Source organism: Lynx canadensis, chromosome E3 (genome assembly GCF_007474595.2).
Source record: "Lynx canadensis isolate LIC74 chromosome E3, mLynCan4.pri.v2, whole genome shotgun sequence".
NCBI lineage: Eukaryota > Metazoa > Chordata > Mammalia > Carnivora > Felidae > Lynx > Lynx canadensis.
In genome coordinates, this window is record NC_044318.1 from 19,024,914 (window position 1) to 19,049,894 (window position 24,981).

The 24,981-nt window shown below is 45.2% G+C and overlaps 1 protein-coding gene and 1 long non-coding RNA gene across 3 annotated transcripts in view; one reads left to right on the top strand and one right to left on the bottom strand.

The window, feature by feature from the left end:
- Positions 1–391: 391 nt before the first annotated feature.
- LOC115504102 lies at positions 392–21,627 on the bottom strand. The gene is made up of 3 exons (XR_003965585.1): positions 21,577–21,627; positions 3,571–3,580; positions 392–446 (listed from the first exon to the last, which is right to left on the bottom strand). It is a non-coding gene; the product is annotated as an uncharacterized LOC115504102 (long non-coding RNA).
- Positions 15,705–24,981, top strand: part of PRKCB (protein kinase C beta) — a 340,854-nt gene continuing 331,577 nt past the window's right edge. For both annotated transcript variants that reach the window (XM_030300793.1, XM_030300792.1), the window contains exons 1-2: positions 15,705–15,911; positions 16,923–16,954. In XM_030300793.1, coding sequence (XP_030156653.1) covers positions 15,739–15,911; positions 16,923–16,954 — 205 coding nt within the window. In that variant the 5' untranslated portion in view covers positions 15,705–15,738. The remainder of the gene's footprint in view (positions 15,912–16,922; positions 16,955–24,981) is intronic.

Consider the following 24,981-nt stretch of genomic DNA (forward strand, 5'->3'; position numbering starts at 1 on the left):
AAATGCACTTACCCTCTGACCTAGCAATCCTTAGCTCAGGGATTTACTGTACAGATGCTCAGCCGTGGGGAGAAAATGATGTATGTACAAGGTCATTTATTACAGTGCCATTTGTAATAAAATACGCTTGGAAACAACCCAAGTATTCACCCATGAAGGACTGGTTAAAGTAACTATGTACATCCTTACATGGAATAAAATGCAGCTGTAAAAATTAATAAAGTTGTCTATGCTCTGATACAGAAAGGCCTCTGGAGAGATTAAGTAAAAAACAAAGTGCAGATTATTGTACATAGTTCAATGCCTTTTGTGTAAGGAAGAGGGGAAAGAAGAATATGTAAAAATATGTATTCTCATTTTCTTTCTTAAAATGTGTATTTATTTATTTTGAGGAGGGGAGAGGCAGAGAGAGAGAGGGAGAGAGAGAATCCCAAGCAGGCTCCATGCTCTGCAGGAAGCCCGATGTCGGGCTCGATCTCGAGAATGTGAGATAATGACCCAAGCTGAAATCAAGAGTTGGACACTCAACCAACTGAGCCACCAGGCACCTCTGTATTCTCATTTTCTCATACTGAAACAGGTAAATCTGACAAAGGAGGTATTGATGGATGAACAAGAAACTAGGAAATGAATAAACATGGTTATCTCTCTTTATTTTTTACTCTTTTAAAGTTTATTTATTTTGAGAGAGAGAGAGACAGAGAGCGAGCAGGGGAGGGGCAGAGAGAGAGGGAGACACAGAATCTGAAGCAGGCTCCAGGCTCCGAGCTGTCAGCACAGAGCCTGACATGGGGCTCAAACCCACGAACTGTGAGATCATGACCTGAGCCGAAGTTGGATGCTTAATGGACTGAGCCACCCAGGCGCCCCCTAAACATGGTTTTTCTAACGGGCTGGAGAGAATAGCTGGGGTAGGAGGCACGCTTCTCAGTGATAATCTTTTTATATCATTTTGACTTTTGCAAATGTGAACATATTAACTTCTAAAAATGAGCAGAGGTAAAAAGTCATTTTCCAAAGAAATATTCTATTATTTTATTCTCTGCTAGCCTGTTGTCTGAAGACTTCAGTGTGGTGGGAAGAAAACATGCTCTGTGGATACCTTGACACTTGTTTAAAAAAACACCTAAACCTTGGAGGTACTGATGAAAAATCCCAAAGCAGAGAAGGTGTGCAATAAATATCCCTTTGACAGAATAGCTTCTTTTATGCTTTCCACATTTGGCACTGAGGTTGCTTGTTAAAACCTCCCTTCTCCAGGCTGTCCTGCATCTAGAAGCAGTTTTATGGATGGGCATTTTGCTTGGCCAGCTCAAGATGAAGCTGACCGGCCAAGCGTATAAAAGAATCCCAGGACAAAGAGAGATATTATATTAAAGGTTTCTTTTTAACCTGCAGGGATCAGGTGGCCTCTTACAGAAATGACAAAATCTATTTTCTCTTCCTCATATGCTCTCCCTGTTGGCACTCTCTCATTTTAAGAGGGAGTAAGTAAAGATTGCTTGGGGGGGGGGCAGCACGGAGCTGGCATCTTCTCACAAATGTGGGTGGCAGTTTCTGTTAGCCTGGGGAGCCGAGTCTCACTTAGAACTCAGTGGCACAGACTTTGAGGTCAGATGGAACACAGCTCTTTCCCTTGGTGACTGAGTGATCTTGGGTGCCCAATGGACTTCTCTGTGTCTCAGTTTCTGTAGAAAAAGGGTGATGATATTACCTATCGATACCATTATTGTGAAGATTAAATGAATTCCTCCATGAAAAAAAGTTTACAGCAATGCTTGGTACATATGAAGTCCTCAGTAAATTTTAGCACTAAAAGAAACAGTAATGATAGTTTTATTATTACATACCTTCAGGCTAACTAGGAGAGTTGACAGGTTTGGAAAAGGTTGCCGTCCCCCCTGTCCCCTACCAATTTAGTGCAATCCCATTGAGGAAAAATTGAGGAGAGGTCTCTGGACAATAATTCAGAGTCATCTAAGATAATAAGTATAGTTCCAGTGGCTATTATATGACAGCTTCTGTGCTCAGCTCTGGGGAGGATGTATTGGTAAGCAACACAAGACTTCTGTACTCTCAGAGGTCCTAGGTGACTTGGAGAGATGGACAAGTACACAAGGTGACACAGTATAGGGTAAGTGCAATGATCCGGTCTATTTGGGATGGCTAGAGGGTCACAGCTGAGGGACAACTACTTAAAAATCTAGGAATCAGGAAAGACTTTTTTTTTTTTTTTTTTTTTTAAGAGAGCAGAAGAGCAAGCAGGGAAGAAGGGCAGAGGGAGAGAATCTTTTTTTGAAAAAAATTTTTTAAGTTTATTTATTTATTTTGAGAGAGAAAATGAGCAGGGGAGGAGCAGAGAAAGAGGGAGAGATACAAAATCCCAAGCAGGTTCCACATTGTCAGCGGGGAGCCTGATGTAGTGCTTGAACTCATGAACCCATGAACCCAAGAGATCATGACCTGAGCCAAAATCAAGAGTCAGACACCTAACCAATTGGGCCACCCAGATGCCCCAAGGGAGAGGATCTTAAGCAGGCTCTGCGTTCAGCGTGGACCCCGACACGGGGCTTGATCCCACAACCCTGGGATCATGACCTGAGCCGAAATCAAGATTCGGATGCTCAACTGACTGAGCCACCCAGGTGCCCCAAGAAAGACTTCTTAGAGGCCAGGATGGGAACAGCAGATCCTCTCTATGCCCAGTGATGAAACAACCCTCTCCCTCCTACAGCAAAAATAATTACGAGTAACAATGACAATAATTAAATAATGACAAAATGATGATAATTATGATAATAGGAAATTCAATATGATTGTATGAAACAATAATGATGACGCTAATTGAAAACATATTTATGGCTTGTTCCATGCACATTTCCGACATCAGCTCATTTAATCCTCTGTACCTACATGACTCGGCCCCACTGGCCTCCCCCTCGTCCTACTGAGGAAGTCCTAAGTGAGGAAGGCATAACTGCCTTTCCCACCCAATTCAAACTGTCTGTGGAGAAGGCCTTCCCAGTTCCTCCTTTCCAGACAGCGTCTTGGAGGAAAGAGAAAGAGAAAGTGCTCCCTTTTCAGACTTAGTCATCCCTTGGCATCCTGTTTCGCAAAACAGGGACCCTGTAATGACTTTCAGCGTTGCTTTAACAAGGCACCAAATCACCCTGGGCCTCAAGAGGAGAGTGATTCCTGATTTTAAAAAAACCAAAAACTTCTCTTAACGTTTATTCATTTTTGTGAGAGACAGAGACAGAGTGTGAGTCGGGGAGGGGCAGAGAGAGAAAGAGACACACAATCAGAAGCAGGCTCCAGGCTCTGAACTGTCAGCACAGAGCCCGACATGGGGCTCCAACCCACGAACTGTGAGATCGTGACCTGAGCTGAAATCAGACGCTTAACCGACCGAGCCACCCAGGCGCCCCAAGTTATTCCTGATTTAACTGGCTCTCAATTATTCTGAAAATATTGAGAAAGTCTCAGATTGGTGCTAGAGGGTTTCTACCGTGTCTCCAATGCCCGCTGACCCTCTTTGAACAAAGAATGAGCGGGCCTCTGATGTTTAACCCCTTAGCCTCTTGAATGAGGATGGGAGCAGAGCCGAAACCCTACCAACTGCTAGTCTGTCTTGGGATCTGAGCCACAATTACTGTCGCCATCACTGCAGGGAGCCCTGGAGAACCCTGATGGAAACAAGGCCCTTCTACATATTAGCCTCTTTGTTTGTGCCCTCATGGCTTCATTTTTTTTTTCCAGTTTTCTTTTCTAGGACTCAGTAAAACATACAAGAACTTTCCCTGACCTGAATATTGGGTTTAATTGTGCTGTGTTCATTATTACACAGCATTTTACCCACAATTACTTCCTGTTCAAGTTCCTGTTTGTTGCTGTGCTCCGAGAACCCACCTAGGACCCAGAGGCCTTGAAAAGAATGACAGGGATGCTGGAGATGCAGCCTCCCCCCTGAAGGAAGCCTCTGCTAGGAGAGGAGGGGTAGACACAGGACCACGGGACATCCCAGAGACAACCCAGCCTCAGCGATTGGGAGTAGGGCCAAAAGGCTTTAAAGTAGCTGGTTTTTAGGAATGCCACTCCTGGGTACTTATTCAAAAGACGTGTTAACATTAGACACACACTAGGATGTTTATAATGAAGTTTTCCAAAATAGTCCAAAACCGAAAACATCCCAAATGGCTATTGACATTGGCTGGATAAGCAAATTGTGATATATTCATGCAGATCAACAATAAAAAAAATGGATACTGACATACATAATAAAAGATGGACGAATCTTACAGACATCGTGTAGAGTGAAAAAATCCAGAAACTGGATGATTCCCATTTATATGAAGTTCAAGAGTAAGCAAGACTAATCTATGATCTCAGCCTTGAAAAGGAAGGAAATTGTGATACATGCTACAGCACGGATAAACCTCGAGAACATTATGCTAAGGGTCATAAGCCAGTGCTGTGGACTGAATGTGCCCCACTCCCAATGCATCTGTTGAAGCTCTAATCCTCAGTTTGATGGTAGGTGGAGGCGGGGCCTGTGGGAGGTAATTAGATTAAGATGAGGTCATGAGGATGGAGCCCCCATATGGGATTAATGCCCTTATCAAAATAAAGGGAAATAAGTCAGTGAGAGAAAGACAAATATCATATGATTTCACTCCTATGTGGAATTTAAGGAACACAATAGGTGAACATGGGGGAAGGGAAGGAAAAGTAAGATAAAAACAGACGGAGGCAAACCATAAGAGACTTTTTAAAAAAATGTTTATTTATTTTTGAGAGAGAGAGAGCACAAGTGGGGGAGTTGCAGAGAGGGGGTGGGGATAAGATCCAAAGCAGGATCTGTGCCTGCAGCAGACAGCCTGATGTGGGGCTCGAACTCACGAACTCGAACTCAGGTGAGATCATGACCTGAGCCGAAGGCAGGTACTCAACCGACTGAGCCACTCAGGTGCCCTGTAAGAGATTCTTAAAGACAGAGAACAAACTGAGGGTTTCTGGAGGGAGGGTGGGTAGGGGGGATGGGCTAAATGGGTAAGGGGCATTAAGGAGGGCACTTGTTGGGATAAGCACTGGGTGTTATATGTAGGTGATGAATCAGTAAATTCTACTCCTGAACCTGATATTACACTACATGTTAACTAACTTGGATTTAAATAAAATTTTAAAAATAAAAAAAAAAAAAGAAGAGACATGAGATGGATCTCTCTCTCTCTCTTTCTATGTACGTACCAAGGAAAGGCCATGTGAGGACATGACCAGGAAGAGCGCTTTCACCAAAAACCTGATCATGCTGGCATCCTGAACTTGGATCTTTAGTCTCCAGAACTATGAGAAATGAAGGTTGGTTAAGCCATTGAGTCTATGGTAACTTAGAGCAGCCTGGACTAAGACCACCAGTTATACACAAATACTGTATGATTCAACCTATATGAGTCACCTCGAGTATTCAAAATCATAGAGACACAAAGTTGAAAAGTGGCTGCCAGGGGCCAGGGTAGGGGGTAATGGGTGTTGTTTAATGGGTATAGAGTTTCAGTTTTGCAAGATGAAAGAAGTTCTGGAGATGGGTTGCACAACACTGTGAACTCACCTAACACCATCATACACTTACAGATGGTTAACCAAAACCACAATGAGATGTTACCTCACACCTGTTAGAATGGCTGCCATCAAAAAGATAAGAGATAATAGGTATTAGTGAGGGTGTGCAGAAAAGGCAATCACCTGCACTGTTGGTGGGAATGTAAATTGGTGCAGTTGTTTTGAAAAACAGTGTGGAAGGTTCTCAAAAAGTTAAACATGGAACCGCTATGTGATCCAGCAATTCCACGTCTCGATATATATTTGAAAGAAACACAATCACGATTTCAAAGAGATATCTACACCCCCATGTTCATCGCAGCCTTATTTACAATAGCCAAGACATGGAAACAATCTAAGTGTCCACCAATGGCTGAATATGGATGAATGAATAAAAACATATGGTGTATACACACACACACATACATACACACAAAACAATAGAATATTATTCACCCATAAAAAGAAGGAAATCCTTCCTTTTGTGACAACTTGGATGGACCTTGAGGGCATCATGCTAAATGAAATAAGTCAGACAAAGACAAATGGTATATGATCTCACTTATATGTGGAGTCTTAAAAAGATGAACTCATGGAAACAGACAACAGATTGATGGTTGCCAGAGAGGGGTAATGGGAGGTAGATGAAATGGGAGTAGGTGGTCAAGAGGTACTAAATTCCAGCTAGAAGATAAATAAAATCTGGGGATGTAATATACTACATGGTGACTATAACTAACAATACTATCTTGTATATTTGAAAGTTGCTAAGAGAGTAGATCTCAAAAAGTTCTTAACTCAGCGGAATACATTTGCAATTAGGTGAGGTGAATGACGTTAACTAAACTTATCGTGGTAATTGTTTTGCAGTATGTATCAAACAATTATGTTGTACACCTTAGCTAATAACAATATTTCATGCCAGGGGCACCTAGCAGTGGTCGGTTAAGCGTCTGACTCTTGATTTCGGCTCAGGTTATGATCTCATGGTTCATGAGATCAAGCCATGCATTGGGCTCTGCGCTGATAGCTTGGAGCCTGCTGGGGATTCTCTCTCTCCCTCTCTCTCTGCTCCTTTCCTGCTTGTCTCTCTTTGTCTCTCAAAATAAATTAATGAACATTTAAAAAAACAACCAAAAAACCTCAATATTTTATGCCAATTATATCTCAGTAAAACTGGGAAAAAAGAAATGGTTAAGATATATATTCCATATATTAAACCACAATTAAAAAAAGTTCTTAAAATAAATAAACCTAATCTATGATGATAGAAGTCATTCAGTGGATTCCTCTGGAGATATTTCCTGAAAAAGGGCACAAGAGAGTTTTCTGGGGAACTAGAACTTTTCTGTAATTTGATCTGGTGTAGACACAAGTAAAAACATTTCTGCTGTAGGCTTAAAGTTAATGTACCTTATTGCATGTATGCAAAACTATAACAAAAAAATCTTTTTTTTTTAAGGTGTCTTTTCTGGTAGACTTTTCCTATGCAGAAATTCCCCATCCTAATGAGATATGAGTATATTTCCCAGGGAATGTCATGAAAACAGCCATAATGGTTAAAGCATGGGCTCTGGAGTCAGAAGACCTGGGTTCAAATCTTAGTGGCATTAGTTAGTAACATGGAGCCTCGGAGCCTTTGTCACTTAGTTTCCTCACGTGTTTATAATATAGGAATCATACGGCGGAGACATTAGAGCATGTGAAGTGTTTAGCACAGGGTCTGGTTCCATGTCTGTGTCCCAGCAATATTAGTTTTTGTTTCCATTCACTTTTTTGTTGTGCTAAAGAAAACGAAACATAGAAAGTACCATTTTAGGAGCTCGGTCGATTAAGTGTCAGACTTTGGCTCAGGTCATGATCTCACAGTCTGTGAGTTTGAGTCCTGCGATGGGCTCTGTGCTGACAGCTCAGCGCCTGGAGCCTGCTTCAGATTCTACGTCTCCCCCTCTCTCTGCCCCTTCTCTGCTTGTGTGCATGCTCTCTCTCTCACTATCAAAAGTAAACATTAGAAAAAAATTTTAAGTACCATTTTAACCCCCCTTTTAATTATTTAATTATGTATTTATTTATTTATTTATTTATTTATTTGAGAGAGAGAGAGAGAGTGTGTGTGTGTGTGTGTGAGCAGGGGAGAGGGGCAGAAGGAGAGAGAAAGAGAATCTCAAGCAGGCTCCATACTCAGCTTGGAGCCCGATGTGGGGCTTGGTCCAACAACCCTGAAATCATGGCCTGAGCTGAAATCAACAGTCAGTTGAGTGTCCAACTCTTGATTTTGGCTCAGGTCATGATCCCAGGGTTGTGGGATCAAGCCCAGTGTCAGACTCCACACTCAGTGTAGAGATTCTCTGTCCTTCTGCTCTTCTCCCCACTTGCTATCTGTCTCCTTCTCTCAAAAACAAACAAAAAAAATTACTGAATTACTTATAAGGAGGAACTTACTTCTGTCATTTTGTTATTTGTTTTCTATATGCCTTATGGTTTTTTTATTCCTCGTTTCTTGCATTACTCTCTTTGTGTTTAGCTGAGTTTTTTGTAGTGAAACATTTTAATTCCCTTCTCATTTCCTTTTGTGTATATTCTATAACTGTTTTCTTTGTGGCTACTATGGAGATTGCATTTAACATCCTAAAGTTAAAACACTATAATTTAAATTTGTACTAGCTTAACTTCAACAACATGCAGAACTCTGCTCCCATACGGTACTGTTCCCACTTCCTTCAATTATATTTTTTTATTTTTTTAAAATGTTTATTTATTTTGAGAGAGAAAGACAGCAGGGGAGGGTAGAGGGAGAGAGGGAGAGAGAGAGAGAGAGAGAGACAGAGAGAGAGAGAGAGAGAGAGAGAGAGAGAATCTCAAGCAGGCTCTGTGCTGTCAGCCCCCCTCAACGTGGGGCTCAATCTCACGAACTGTGAGATCATGACCCGAGCTGAAATTAATAGTCGGCCGCTTAACTGACTGAGCCCCCCAGGAAACCTCCACCTCCTTCAATTATTGATGTCACAAAATGACATCATTATATACTGTGTGTCCAAAAATACAAACCAATAATGTATTGCCTCTTAAATTATGTAGAAAAAAACGTGTGGCGTTACAAACCAGACTTACAATGGAACTAGCTTTTAGGCCTAATAATTCTTTTGTAAACAACATGTATTAGTCTTTTTATTATTTTTTTTAATTTTCTTTTTTTTAGTGAGCTCCATGCCTGGTGTACAGCTTGTAGTCTTGAGATCAAGGGTTGCATACCTTTGCGACGGAGACAGCCAGGTTTCCAAATTGTATTAGTCTTGGAAACCATGTAGAAAACAAAAAGTGGAGGTATAAACCATTTCTATGATAACACTGGATTTCATAATTGCCCATATGTTCACTTTTACTGAGATCTTTATTTCTTCACATGGCTCTGAGTTACTATCTAGTGTCATTTCAATCTACATGATCGTCTTTAGCATTTCTTGCAGGGCAAGTCTAGTGATGAAAAAAATCCCTAAGTTTTTGTTTATCCAAGAACGAGTCTTCTTACTGTCTTCCTCACAGTTGCAAGGACGGTGTTGCCAGTTTTAAGATTCCTGGTTGACAGGGTTGTCGTTGTTTCTTTTTTCCATTTATCACTACGAATGTATCATTTTACTGTCTTCTGGCCTCCAAAGTTTCTGATGAGAAATCTGATCATCATCTTGTAGAGGATTCCTTGTATGTGATGAGTCACTTCTCTCTGGCTGCTTTCGAGAATCTCTGTCTTTGTCTTTTGACGGTTTGATTACAATCTGTCTCGGGGTGAGTGTCTTTGAATTTACCTCACTTAAAGTTATCTGAGGTCCTTGGGTGACTGTATTCATGACTTTCATGAAACTTGGGAAGTTTTGGCCATTATTTCTTCAAATAATCTTTCTGCCCTTTCCGTCTTGTTTCCCCTTGGGGTGGTCCCACAATAAGTATGTGACTTTACTCATAGCATTCCACAGATCCTTAGGCTGTGTTTACTTTTTTTTTTCCATTTGTTTTATCCTTCTGTTCCTTGATAATTTCCATTGTCCTGTCTTCAAGTTCACTGATTCCTTCGTCTGTCTGCTCAAATCTGCCTTTGAATCCCTTTACTGATTTTTTTTATTTCAATTATTGTACTCTTCAGTTCTAGAATCTCTTTTGGTTTCTTTTTAGGTTCTCTCTTGATATTTCCACTTTGTTCATCCATCCTTCTCTTGACTTTCTCCATATTTTCCTTTAGTTCTTTGAGCATTTAAAAAATTTTTTTTTTCAACGTTTATTTTATTTTTGGGACAGAGAGAGACAGAGCATGAACGGGGGAGGGGCAGAGAGAGAGGGAGACACAGAATCAGAAACAGGCTCCAGGCTCCGAGCCATCAGCCCAGAGCTGGACGCGGGGCTCGAACTCACGGACCGCGAGATCGTGACCTGGCTGAAGTCAGACGCTTAACCGACTGCGCCACCCAGGCGCCCCTCTTTGAGCATTTTGAGACAGTTGTTTTAAAATCTTTGTTTAGTAGTTTCTCTATGGGGTCTTGCACTGAGACAGTTTCTGTTGATTTAGGTTTTCCCTTTGAATGGGCCATACTTTTCTGTTTCTTAATATTAGTTAATTTACCATTAGTAGCAGTTCTAAAGTGACCTTGAGAATTGCTTCACTTTTCCAAGTTTCTGTTTTCTCATATGTTAAATGGGAATCATGGCGTTTTATTAATTCAATATACATTTATTGAGCTCCTCCTCTGTGGCCCCCCAATTTTCTGACACTCTTTATTGAGACATGGGGTATTTTTTTCATGTTTATTTACTTACTTTGAGTTAGAGAGAGAGAGAGAGATTGAGAGAGAGGGAGCATGAGCAAGGGAGGGACAGAGAGCAGGAGAGAGAGAATTCCAAGTAGGCTCTGCACTGTCAGCATGGAGCCCAACACAGGACTTGATCTCACATACTAGGAGATCATGACCTGAGCTGAAATCAAGAGGCAGACCCTCAATCGACTGAGCCACTCAGGTGCCCTGAGACATGGGGTCTTTTTATTGGGACATGAATATAGGCTCTGTGATTTCTTCACCATTAGCATATGTCAGAAATGATGCTGTACCAGTTTCCAGGTCAGGCTTTGAGAACTGTTATCTTCTATTTCTTACCTCTTGGAGCACTCACTCTTGGAATGCAACCACCATGATATGAGGAAGCTCAAGCTGCCATGGAGAGGCCCACATAAAGAGACCCAAAGGCCCTGGTTCAAAGCCCTGAGTGAGCTCTCAACTGACAGCCAGCACCAACATATCAGCCATGTGAGTGAGCATCTTGAAAGCAGGTCCTTCAGCCTCTGGTCAAGCCATCACTGCTGATACCACATAGAGTAGAGATAAGCTTTTATTTACATTACCCAATTTTAACAATTAATTTATTTAGTATTATTTAAAGTCTGTTCTTTCGAATAGAGAAATAGTCTAGAGAAATATAATGTGAGTCACATACATAGTTTTTTATTTTCTAGTAGCCACATTAAAAAAGTAAAAAGAAACAGGTGAAATTAACTTTAGAAATCCGTTTTAGCCCAATACATCCAAAATGTTACAATTTCAACATGCAATAAAGATAAAAGTTATTTATGAAGTATTTTACATTCTTTTTCATTCTAAGTACTTGATATTTTGGGACGTATTTTATACTTACAATCACATCTCAATTCAGATGAGCTACATTCCAGATACTCACTAGCCATATGTGGCTGGTGACTATGATATTGGAGAATGCAACCTTGGAATGAAAGATTTGGAAGGCAAACTATTACATCTCCACCCCTGTTGTACAGGAAAGCAAAGCACAGAAGGAGGAAGTGACTTGTCCAGGGTTATGCACTACGGTGGGTTGGGTGGTGGCCCCCGCCCCCCCAAAAAGAAGTGTTCATGTCTTAATTCCTGGAATTAACATTCCTGTGAATGTTATCTTATTTGAAAAGTTTCTTTGCAGATGTAATTATGTTAAGGATTTTGAGATGAAGAGATCATCCCAGATTATCTGGTTGAGCCCTAAATCTGATGACCCGTGTCCTTGTAAGAGATACACAGAGGTGATTAGACAGAGGAGGAGAAGAGAGACACAGAGAGAGACGTTGATATGAAGATGGAGGCAGAGATGGGGGTGATGTGGCCACAAGCCAAGGAATGTTGGAAGCCACTGAAATTTGACATTTACTTATTTTTGAGAGACAGAGACAGAGCATGAGCGTGGGAGGGGCAGAGAGAGAGGGAGACACAGAATCTGAAGCAGGCTCCAGGCTCTGAGCGGTGGGCACAGAGCCCGACGCAGGGCTTGAACCCACGACTGGTGAGATCATGACCTGAGCTGAAGTCGGATACTCCACCAACTGAGCCACCCAGATGCCCTGACAGACACTGAAATTTGGAAGAGACGAGGAAGCATTCTTCTCTGAAGCCTCCAGAGGGAGTAGGGCCGTGTCGACATCTTGATTTCAGCCTTCTGGCTCTCAGAATTGTGAAAGAATCAATTTCTGTTGTTTTTAGCCCACCTGGTTTTGTGATAATTCATTATGGCACCCACAGAAACCTTGAAGCTTGGACTTAAGACACGTTGGACTCCATTCCCGGCCAGAGCAACCTGCCTCCTGTTGCCTCTGAAATCTTTCAAGTGGCTAGCATTCATGCCTTTATTAGCAGGGTGGACCGAGTGGGGCTCTGGTGACCTAGAGGACCCACAATGAATCTATAGCAAGCCTTTAGGCCCATGTGGCACCAAGCTGTGTTGTCACCATCTCTTGCCTTATCTACTCAAATGATCTCGACTGCTTCTCCTGCTTCTATTCTATCTCCTTTTCAATCTATTTTCCACACAGTATCTGGGGTAATTTTAAAAACAACAACAACAACAGGTGGCTCAGCCGGTTAAGCATCTGACTCTGGCTCAAGTTCAAAACTCACGGCTTGTGAGTTCAAGCCTTGCATTGGGCTCTCTGCTGTCAGCAAATAGTTTGTTTCAGATCCTCTGTCTTCCTCGCTCTCTGCCCCTCCCCCACGCGCATGCGTGTGTGTGTGTGTGCGCGCGCGCGCGCGCGCGCGCGCGCTCTCTCTCTCAAAAATAAACATTTAAACAACAACAACAAACAAAAAAAGGAAGCAAGTAATCAGGCCACTTCTCTGCTCTCAACTGTCCAATAGCCTCCTGTTCGCTGAAATGAAATCCAGACTCCTTACAAGTCTACAGTGCCCTGCTACCTTACTGACCTTGTCTTGTACCCTTTGTGTCCTCTCCTCTCCAGCCACAGAGGCCTCTTTCCTGTTTTTCCAACATGCTGAGCACACTCCTTTCCCAGGTCCTTTGCATTTGCTTGTTTTCTCTGTCTCGATTACTACCCTCAGATAGCACGGTGGCTCACCCTCTCACTTCATTCAGATCTTTTCTCAGATGTCCCCTTATCAGAAAGGATTTTCCTGGCCATTGTCATTCTTCATTCCTTTACCATGTATTCTTGTTTCTTTTACAGCATCAATCTCTACACCATCTAGTATAGATTTGTTCGTTTATTGGGTTATTGCCTATCTTGCCCATTAGACTATAAGCTCCATGAAGGCTGGGCCTGCTGTCTGTTTTATTTAACAGTGTGTGGAACAGCACCTAGCTGGTGTTCAATAAATTCATTGCTAAAGGAATGAACAAATGAATGAGTGAATGGCGGAATGTGGGTTCCATGTAACCATATCTTGCTTCCTAGAGAAGTCAGAATCTGGATATTTATGTGAAATTCTATACCCAATATGAACGAAAAAAATTTTGCTTCGCTGGCTAAAAAAATGCATCTAAGGGCCACTGGCTGTATACCCCTGCCCTGAGGATCTGGGTCCAATGGGAACTGTGTCCCCTCATCTTCAGATGGTGCAGCCCCTCCCAGAATCCAGTGTTTCTTTGGTATCCACCAGCCCTTGCCTCTCCAGGCTCGGCCCCATGAGGTACTGTTTGTTGTTACAGAGCAAAGTCATCCAGAGCAGTTCGTTCAAAAGGCAGGATGTGGGCTGCAAGCTTCCAGCTCATCGGTTCAAAGGAAATCTACTTCAGCAGCAATGTCTCCTGGGATGTTTTCCCAAGCCTCCCTGGTTGGTGATGGGGCCTCTGAAAGGACTAATAATAGACAGGCACGTCCAGTTTCCAAAACATGTCAACCTTAAAAGTGAATGCTATTTTTTCCTCCTTACCTTTGAATTCCTATGCAGCACAGGGACATTCTATTAACACAGCCCTGGCTCTCCACATGTAGCCTAATAATGACTTAACCACTCAGCAGCTTCCCGGCGAAATCGTCATGGCGGTACCTGAGCTTCATTAGGCAGGAGTTCACTGTAGCTTGTTCAACTCCACCCTGCTCTCTTTCGTGCCTTTATCACCAGTATGCTTTGTAGTTAGCGTGGCCTAACCTCTCCATTCAACAACAGCGTGACTTTGGGTGTATATCTTAATCACCCTGAGCCTCACCATCCTTCTTCACAATGAAAATTCTGGACTTACACAAGGTCGTTGTTGCAAGGACTAAGTAAGACAGTGCAAGTACCTGTGACATCTACCTAGCACTCGAGGTTTATTATTATTGAACACATACAGGACACAGTGAGGGGTGAGGGGCAGTGCCCTTTAAGCTTTCATTTGCTCACATATTTACATAATCACTTACTCATTCAACTGATATTTATGGGGCTCTGAGAAGGTGTCAGGCACGGAGTTTGGCTCTGATGACATAATGGTGAGCAGTGCCTGCTCTCAGAACCTAGGTGTAGTGAAGAAGTTCATGGTCTAATGCAGCACTGTGTTCCCAGAGAGTAGGGCTTGGTGTGGGGGATGTCTGAGACACAGGGCATGGATAGGGCTAAGTCATACTGCATTATTTACTCATCTGGACAATTATCATTCTTTTTGGTTACCTTTCCATCCTTCAGATTCCATCCAGGAGAGGATCCCAGTTGGACGTTAGTGTGTCTTTAGCATCTCTCTAATATCTTTTAATTTCCCTCTTTAACAAATAGAAGAAGCCTCCAGATGCAGGTATTTTGGGCAGGTGGTAGCATCTGGAGAGATTTTACTATTATGGATACCTCTTGCTATTCAAATTCAACAACCGGATAGACTTTTTGTTTTTCTTTTTTCAGATGGTGCACAAATATGACTAGCATTTGTGAAGACGGGTCACCTTCAGCCCCATTTTACAATTGAAGAAACTGAGTCTCTTGGTGGAGGGGATGGACAGAAAGTAGGGAGTTCCCTTCTAAACGGTTGGGCAAGCAAAGCCAAGAAATGTCTTTGTGGTGGATATATATATATCCACTGTCTTACTTAGATGTGTATATACATATATATATACATGTACGCTCACACACACACACACACACACACACACACACACATATAATAATAATTGTGCTCCTCCCCTACCTCTGCAGTGTGTGCGTATGTGTGTGTAAGTGTGAGGAGCCACAGGCCTTTCCGAATGAGTGACAGCGGGAGTCCATCCCTCCAGGAGACGCGTGCAGAATGACCAATGGGATGGAGGCGGGGTGGATGGGCACCAGTCTCTGCAGAGGCCGGGTGGAATCCGTCGCGCCCACCCTTGCCACCTCCCACCCACAGTCCCCGTCGGTCCTTCCGCTCTGGGTTCCCCAGGGGGTGCACCCAAGGTGCTCATCCCCTTAATGCAACCTCAGGCGCAGGAGTGGGGCAGGGGGCGAGGCTCAGGGCTGACGATAGCAGGCTGCGGTCCCCGCGCCGCAGCGCTGCGGCGGTGAACACTTCGCTGGGAGGCCGGCAGTCTCAGGGGTGCCAATATGTAAAGCAGCTGGCGGCGCTGGGCGGGGCCTGAGCGCGATGCAAATGAAGGAGGCGGGGCCTTCCCGGGGCTCCGCCTCCCTCCCCCGCAGCTGGGGCCAGCGGTGCCAAGCGCAGCTGGACGAGCGGCGGCAGCTGGGCGAGTGACAGCCTCAGCTCCGCGCGCCGCGGCGGCCAGAGCCGGCGCAGGGGAAGCGCCCGCGGCCCCGGGCGGCAGCAGCGGCCGCCTCCTCGCGCGCCTCCCGGGCCCGCAGCCCGCGCTCCCGCGGCCCCGGGGCCGGCACCTCTCGGCTCCCGCTCCCCGCGCGCAAGATGGCTGACCCGGCTGCGGGGCCGCCGCCGAGCGAGGGCGAGGAGAGCACCGTGCGCTTCGCCCGCAAAGGCGCCCTCCGGCAGAAAAACGTGCACGAGGTGAAGAACCACAAATTCACCGCCCGCTTCTTCAAGCAGCCCACCTTCTGCAGCCACTGCACCGACTTCATCTGGTGAGAGCGCGCCGGCGCAGGGCACCTTCCCGGGGCCCCGAGGGCAGCGCCGCTCGCGGGGCCCCCCTCTCCGCGTCCCCGAGGGGGTGACGAGCGCCGCCGGGCCCCGCATCCCCGGCTCCCCGCCCCGGACGCCCGGGTGCACAGTCCTGCGGCTTCCTCCTCCCCGGCCCCAGACGGCCGGCCGCGGGGCGCCTCCTGCCCGCTCTTCTTCCCAGCCGCCTCGGGAGAGCCCCGGGGCCGCGCGTCGCGGGCGCTGGTTCTCCGGCTGCTCCGAGCGCGGGGTGGCTGTCCCTCCCTGGAGGGCAGCGCCTCGAGTGCCCGCTCGCTCGGGGTTCCCCGTCTCCCCGCCTCTTTCCAGGCTCGCGGCGCCCGCACCCCCTCCCCTCCTTTCCGGGGGCAGTGCCCTGGGTGTCCTGTCTATCTCCCTGCGGGCGTGGGGCATCCTTTCCTCCCCTTCTGTGTCTCCCGCCGTGCCGCCCCGGGTTATCTCTTAACTGCTCTTTCCTGCGGGCCAGGGTTCCCCTTTGCGCTCCTCAGTTTTCCCCTCGCTTCACTGCGGAGACCTTTATTCCCAGCTCTCGCCCCGTCCCTCTAGACATGGGGAGCCCTTTCTCTCTTCGCAGCCCCCTGGGGAACCCCACCACCGCGGGGTCTTTCTCATCCTCCCTCTGGATGTGGCTTTATCTCTTCTCTTTCCCCGAAGGTACCGGGGCATCTCTGTGGGCAGATCTCCCGCCTGCCCCCCACCCTGCCTGCGACGGAAAGGCTCCCCCCATCCCGCCACCTGGTGGTCGCAGCCTCTCTCTTCTGCCTTCTGAGGGGGAGGTGGGGGTTACCGTCGAGCTCCCAGCTGCCCCCTCCCCCAAAGGCGGAAGACTCTTGGGCACCCGCCTGTGGCTAGGAGGTTGCACCTGGGGTAGAGGGACCGGGGAAGGGGGGTGACGTGGGGGAACTAGCTGGTGGCTGGGCCCCTAGGGCTGCCTGACATGCCTGTTTCTGCCTTTGCAGGGGCTTCGGGAAGCAAGGATTCCAGTGCCAAGGTAGGCTGTGGGGCTCTGGGGATGCCCAGTTTGTGGGAAGAGATGGTGAAAAAGACTTTCTAGAAGTGACTGAGTTAGGCAGGGAGTGAAGGAATCGTATCTGTCAGAGTGACCTGCCAAGCTAGGAATGCATCACCACAAAAGGGTCCTTTTAAGGCGTGTGTTTATGTGGGGGCAGTGATGCTTCATCCAGGACAGGTGAGTGCCGTGAGAGACCCTATTTCTGCCTTCGCGGCTGGAAGAGCCTGAACCTATCTTGCTTGGCCAGTCCTGCTTCTGGAAGAAGTGTCTCCAGGGGCCATTTCTGGGAGGATCCCTTCCTCAGAGAGGCCCTTCCTCATCTCACAGAGAGAGGTTCTATCTCTCCCCCTGCTTCACAGAAGTCTCCACAGGTGGCTGCCGCCTCTGCATATGGTGCATCCCCTAGAAAAGTGACCGGGGTTGTCCCCTGGGCCGCCTCCCTCTCTGAAAGAGGTCGTTCCAGATGGGGTGCCTCGCCGATGCTGATTGCCTTTCCATCTTCTGGCTACCTACAGGAAGGACTCCAAGTGACTGGTTACCTGGGTCTTTGCACCTGGTTTGAGATCCTTGACCCTAGCCAGAGATGCTCAACCTAGTAGTGACTTGTACTCCTGTGTAAGGTGGCCTTGGCCATTTCTCACTGCAAACTCGCTCTCCATGGTCAAATTCCCTGTGGACTTGTTTAGCCCTTAGGGTATCCAACATTTTTTGAATTTGATGTCCACATTCAGAACTGGGAGATTTCACATACATCCTTGAATTTCCAGCTTCGAGTTTGCTGAGAATTGGTCCTACTTTCTTGTTGGAACAGTCATTTGGAGTTATTTTCATAGTTGGGGGGGGGGGCACACATTCACCATTTTATCTTAGTCCTTCCCAGCCGGGCCCACCTCACCCAGAATTTCTGTCTCTGGTAGGCATTCAAGTTTGCAACTTCTGTTCTGGGAAGTTTTTTTTTTCCCCCCTCCCCAATTCTGAGCCATGTGTGGTTGAGTTTGGTGAGAAATGTCTCATTTCTGGGGCGTGTCGTAGGGGCAAATTGACCACACTGGGGAGCGGGGTTTAGATCAGGAGAAGAAAGCATTTGAGCATTCAAGAGTCTGCGACATGACTTAGTACTGATTTTTTTTTTTTTTTTTTGTTATAGCACCTCCAACCCCCCAGGGAAAAGTCCAGTGATCCCTGGTGAGTGTAGGTGGCATTGTCAGTCATACACGGTGCTCTCATTGTGGCACTGCTGTCTTCTGAGACTCTCAGGTTCCTTCACCTGAGATCCAGGGAAGAGCTGGCTCATACAGTGAGCCTTCAGACCTTCCCAGCCTCTCTTACCAAGATGTGGAGCCCCAGCCAGCCTCACACTCTGCACCAGAGAACTTCCTAAATCCCTTTATTATTTTTTTCCAGTTTTACACACTCTCTTTTTTAAAGTTTATTTATTTTGAGAGAGAGAGAGAGAAGGTACACGTGAGCAGAGGAGGGGCAGAGAGAGAGAGAGAAAGAGAGAGAGAATCCCAAGCAGGTTCCACATTGTCAGCACAGAGCCCGACATGAGGCTTGAACCCACGAACCATGGGATCATGACCTGAGCTGAAATCAAGAGTCGGACACTTAACCGACTGAGCCGCCCATGTGCCCCTCCAGTTTTATATGCTCTTATTTTAATTTTATTATTATTATTTTAATTGAAGTATAATTAACGTCCAGTGTTATGTTAGTTTCAGGTCTTTCCAAATCCCTTTAAAGTGGCAACAGCTTAGGCTCTTTTGCAAACAGATTGTTTTCTAGAACTTTGGCCCCCGAAGCAGAATATCAGTGGTGTCTTAGTGCTGGAATGTGTAGATGATATTTGAGGTTACCTTTCACTTCCATGCATCTGTTTCTGTCTTTGTCTCTTGCTGGTGTCCAGGGTGATTTTTGAACATTTTTATTGCTGCTTTCCCACCCGCTCTGCAGTCACTGATGCTTGGGGAAGTCACTCTGGATGTGTAGGTGATGACATACCTGAAGCAGGAGATCCTGTTTTTCAAAGCCTGGAAAGTGGTAGGAATTTTCTGGTGTAGTGAGAGTAAAGCAGAATTAAAGTTTCTCATCAAATACGGCAACTTCAGAGGTAGAAGTACTTACGATTATTATTATTATTATTATTATTATTATTATTAATCACCTTTATTTTTCTCCTGTCCCTGAGGGGCAGTGTAGGGTAGTGCACATACATGTATAGGCCATCAGGCAGGTCACTGTGGGTTTGAATTTGGCTTCGAGGCTTCCCAGCCGTGTTATTGAGCTCAGGTGTCTTGTGTATAAAATGGGTCCAATAAACAGGACCTACCTTGAAAAGTTGCTGAGTAGCCCAAAGCTGTTGCATGGGAGATGTTTGGATCAGAGCTTAGCACAGAGCAAGTGCTCAGAAAAGATCAGCCCTTGGGATTGTCCCCCAGATCCCCCAAGGTGGGGGCTGGTGTGAGAGAAGACTGTCCCTAGAGAGTTGCCTTGCCGTGGAACCAGCTGCTAGGTGAGAGCTGAAATCCAGCTGTGAACATCTGGTCACCCATGTCACTGTTTTGGCAGTTTATTCCATCTGGGCTGGAGCGGGAAGGAGCAAGAGGGAGGGGATAGGGTGGACTGGCAGCCCGTGACATAGAGATGCTCAGGTTGGAGGGAGGCTTCCAGGAAGGGGAGAAGGTTATCTTCTGATCTGCTCAGAGTTGCCTGGGACTGATTTTGGAGCCACCTGAATATTTTGACCCCACCGATTTCCTCTGAAAGTACGCCCCATTAAAATGGGATCGGGGCGCCTGGGTGGCGCAGTCGGTTAAGCGTCCGACTTCAGCCAGGTCACGATCTCGCGGTCCGTGAGTTCGAGCCCCGCGTCGGGCTCTGGGCTGATGGCTCGGAGCCTGGAGCCTGCTTCCGATTCTGTGTCTCCCTCTCTCTCTGCCCCTCCCCCGTTCATGCTCTGTCTCTCTCTGTCCCAAAAATAAATAAACGTTGAAAAAAAAAATTTAATAAATAAAATGGGATCAACATTTTATAGAGAACACATAAGGATTTATTTATTTATTTATTTATTTATTTATTTATTTTTCAGAGAGAGAAATAGCATGCAAGTGAATGAGGGGCAGAGAGAGAGAGAGAGAGAATCCCTTGAGGGGTAGAGAGAGAGTGCGGAGCCCGAACTCACTCAAAGTGGGGCTCGATCTCATGAACTGTGAGATCATGACCTGAGCTGAAGTGTGATGCTTAACTGACTGAGCCACCCAGGTACCCCAAGAATACATAAGGTTTTAGTTTCTTACATTAGTCAGAGGTCCAGAGCCCAGGGTCCTATCTCCTTTCAGTTTTCTGCTCCACCATCCAGGAGGTGACAATTAGCTCATGGTCTAAGAAGGATGCTAGATGCTTAGAAGGTCTAAGACTGGATGCTAGGATCCAGTCATTAAATCTTTGTTTCAGCCAGCAGGAAGGAGGAAAGGGTAAAAAGACAGGCAAAGGTCACATGCTCACTGTCCCTTATGGAACTTGCTGCAAGATACTTCTGCGTCTGAGCTATTAGCTAGAACTTAATCGTATACCCACACCATGTTACAAAGGGGTATATGGAAAATGTGGTGTAAATTTCAAGTTGTCCTGTTCCTGGCTACAAGTTAGGGTGGCGGTGTTCCATTTCAAAAGTAGAAGGGGAGAGGGGGTTTGGTCTGTGCCATTCTTGGGTAGGAGTTGTGTAAGATGATCCTAAGGCAGGGAACCCCCTGAGCCTCCGTGCTCCATCGTGCTGCCGTGGAAATTGGGGATGCTGGGATGGGCGGAGGGAGGAAGGATGGAAAGTCCATCAGCCATGGGAAATCATGGATTTCTGTGTGATCAGGGGAGCTTATGAATAGATTCCCTTGTTTTTGTACTGCTAGAGGACGAAATTCTAGATTGCCATAAAATTTCTCCCCTTTTTGTTACTCACGGTCTCTATGTTCTATAAAACCACACTCTGTGAGGTAGCTTAAGGCCTCTGGTGATGGAGTGCTAGGGCTGAACATCTGTATTATGAAACTAAATTCTGGATAATAAATGGGACCCTCAGAGAAGCAAGGCTGACTTTTCTCTGGCATTCTTTTTTTTTTTTTTTTAATTTTTTTAACGTTTATTTAGTTTTGAGACAGAGAGAGACAGAGCATGAACAGGGGAGGGGCAGAGAGAGAGGGAGACACAGAATCAGAAGCAGGCTCCAGGCTCTGAGCCATCAGCCCAGAGCCTGACGCGGGGCTCGAACTCACGGACCGCGAGATTGTGACCTGAGCTGAAGTCAGACGCTTAACCGACTGAGCCACCCAGGCGCCCCCTCTGGCATTCTTTAGAGGACCTTAGAACTTGCATTTGTGTGTTAATTGTAATGAAAACAAGACTTTGGGTGGAATTAGACTCTTACCCCAAGAAGCTTTTGCAGTTTGGCAGAGAAAAACTAATTAAAAAAAATTTTTTTTAAATGTTTATTTATTTTTGAGAGAGAGAGAGAGAGTGAGGGAGAGAGAGAAAGAAAGCAGGGGAGGGGCAGAGAGAGCGGGAGACACAGAATCCGAAGCAGGCTCCAGGCCCTGAGCTGTCAGCACAGAGCCCGATGTGGGGCTCAAACTCATGAACTGTGAGATCATGACCTGACCTGAAGTCAGATGCTTAACCTACTGAACCACCCAGGAGCCCCAAAACTGTTTTTTTTTTTTTTTTAAAAGGAAGTCACTTTAATATAAACAGGCAAGCAATACAATTTAGAGATTCAGAATTCATAGCATGGGGTTAGAGTCAGGTAGAACTGAGTTTCAATCTCTGCTCTGCCACCTACTTGCTTTGTGAACTTGGGCAAGTCATCCACCTGTAGTGGCCTCAGTTTCCTCATCTGTAAAATGGGGCTAATAGTACCTATCTCATAGAGTTATGGTATACACCAAGGTATAAGAGAAATATCCACAGTAAGTATCCATGACTCTAAGTGAGACGATCATTATTACTTGATTCATGGTAGGAAACTCTGTCAAAGTGGGAGAAGTTCATTCTGGAAGTCATTGAATGACTAGGCCGCTTTCGTGTATTTAGGTAGGTTTTCCTCTCAGATGTGTTTCTTCATAGACTTTGGGCAGCACCAGTGAGTGCACTGCTCAGCCAGCCAGGCTTGTTTAGATTCTCTTTTCTCACCCTTTCCTCGTGAGAAAGATCTCAACTTGTCAGGGACTCTCTAGAAAAACCCCAGCTCACTAGTTTTCTGACTATGAAAACCTAGCAGGGATGATTATAATGAGTAAGCCAGCTCTTCTCTTTCCTGTGTAGATCTGAAAGCGGTTTTCTTAACCTTTTAATAGAAGTTATTCTTTAAGAACCCCAAAATGTTGCATGAATTCAAACATCGCCGTTTTTATCCACGTTTAACTCTATGGGATACAAGTTTATTTTCGTGTGTAGTCAACACATAGAGATTAAAGTGTGCTCTTTTTAAAAACAACAATCAAAGCTGAATCAAAGGTTAATTTTATTTTTGGCATAGTTTTCCCTGGCAACTTATAATGTGATATCTTATACTTTAGGTAGGACTTTCTCATAAAGAGGGCTTTTTTTTTTGTTTTTTTGTTTGTTGGTTTGTTTTTTGTACAATCGGTAAGTCAGGCTGTGAGCTACTGAAGCAGCCTTCTCTTATTCCATTTCCCTTCCAGAAGCAGATCCCAGAGGACTGTGAGTGAAACTCTGCTCACCTCTTAGCTTTTTCTGAATGTGTCCTGAGGGTTCAATGTGGGTAAAAGGCCGAAGTTCTTTGACTTTGTATTTGATGGTTTGACTTTTTTATTTTTTCCACCTGAAGTGGGATTTTAGGCCCAAAGTCCCATTTGAAATAAAAATCTTCAGGTGAGGGGTGCGTGGGTGGCTCAATGAGTTAAACGTCTGACTCTTGATTTTGGCTCAGGTCATGATCTCAGGGTTTGATTCCTGAGATTGAGATCCACCTCAGGCTCTGCCCTGATAGTGTGGAAGCCTGCTTGGGATTCTTTCTCTCTTTCTCTCTCTCTGTCCCTCCCCTGCTCATGTGCATGCTCTCTCTCTTTCAAAAACAACTAAATATTCAAAAAATTTAAAAACCGGTAACCCCACATTGGGCTCTCTGCTGTCAGCACAGAGCCTGCTTTGGATTGTGTCTCCCTGTCTCTGCTCCTCCCCTGGTCACGCGAGCTCGCGTTCTCTCCCTCCAAAATAAACAAACATTAAAAAAATATTTAAGCGAATTAATGTTGGGTCTTAAAAAGGAGGGCTGATTTGTTGGAGAGGCAACAGTAAATTCATTTTGAGCTGTCAAGCACTCAGGGCAAACTCAAAAAGCTTTGTCACTGGGCAACAGAATGCCTTTCTAAGTAAATATGGAAAATGCCACCTTTGGAAATGTAACTGATATGATATGCAGGTTCTTAGAAAGTAATTAAAAAAATATGTTGTTTCTGAGTACTGGTGATACTCCAGGTGTCCTGCCTAGAACCATGTCCAGCATGTTAATGGTGTCTTTGGGTCAAGAAAGAAAAAGATAACAGAGAAAGTAATTGGTCAAAGGATGAACCAAAGGTTTGACATTTATTTATTTATTTATTAAAAAAAAATTTTTTTTTAATGTTTATTTATTTTCGAGACAGAGAGAGACAGAGCATGAACGGGGGAGGGGCAGAGAGAGAGGGAGACACAGAATCGGAAACAGGCTCCAGGCTCCGAGCCATCAGCCCAGAGCCCGACGTGGGGCTCGAACTCACGGACCGCGAGATCGTGACCTGAGCTGAAGTCGGACGCTTAACCAACTGAGCCACCCAGGCGCCCCGACAGTTATTTATATGTATTCTTGTTATTGGAGTCTTTCTTCTTTCTCTGTCTTTTTCTGCCTAGCTTTCTGTTTCTGTCTCTGTGAGTACGCACACACATGTGTGTCTATAAAAAACATACGTAAATACATCAGTATGTCACGGTTTTGAGAATATGCATCTCCTTTTGATGCTTTTCAGCTACAGGTAGTTAAATTACTACTAAGTACAATTTAAAATCCGGGTTCTGCTCCTTTGACTTTGTAGTCTAATTACTTCTTGGGTGGGTAGAGGGATCAGCTGAATATTTCACCATCTCTGGATAATGCATTCAAAAGCTTGGTCTCATCGTTTTTGGCATTTGATCTAATTTCATGGATCCTTTGGCTTGACTCATCCTATTTCTCCATTAAAATTGTGTGATATTATATAGATAGATTGTTGGGCTTTTTATAGGGTATACAAAATCCACAGTGTTTACATGTGGCATTTTTTTTTTTAATTTTTTTTTTAACGTTTATTTATTTATTTTTTCAACATTTATTTATTTTTGGGACAGAGAGAGACAGAGCATGAACGGGGGAGGGTCAGAGAGAGAGGGAGACACAGAATCCGAAACAGGCTCCAGGCTCTGAGCTGTCAGCCCAGAGCCTGACGCGGGGCTCGAACCCACAAACCGTGAGATCGTGACCTGAGCCGCAGTCGGCCGCTTAACCGACTGAGCCACCCAGGCGCCCCTACATGTGGCATTTGGAGGTGTGATGGCTGCTTGAAAATCTGGTAGGAACCTTATATATTTACATGCATTTATGCATCCATCCATTTCCCTCCATCCCTCCATCCATTTATCATTCTATATATCCATTCATGCTTCCAAAAAATATTCACTCATTAAGTTCTATATGTCAGGAATTATTTTAGATGGCAGGAATACTATGGTGAATGAGCTCAAGAAGATCCTAATGTCATGCAGCTTACAGTGTAAATATTCTGTGAATCATGGGGCACCTGGGTTGCTCAGTCGGTTGAGCGTCCAACTTCAGCCCAGGTCATCATCTCACAGTTTGTGAGTTCAAGCCCCATGTTGGGCTCTGTGCTGTCAGTGTAGGGCCCCCTTCGGATCCTCTGTCCCCCCTGCCCTGCACCTCCCCCACTTGAGCTCTCTCTCAAAAATAAATAAACATTAAAAGA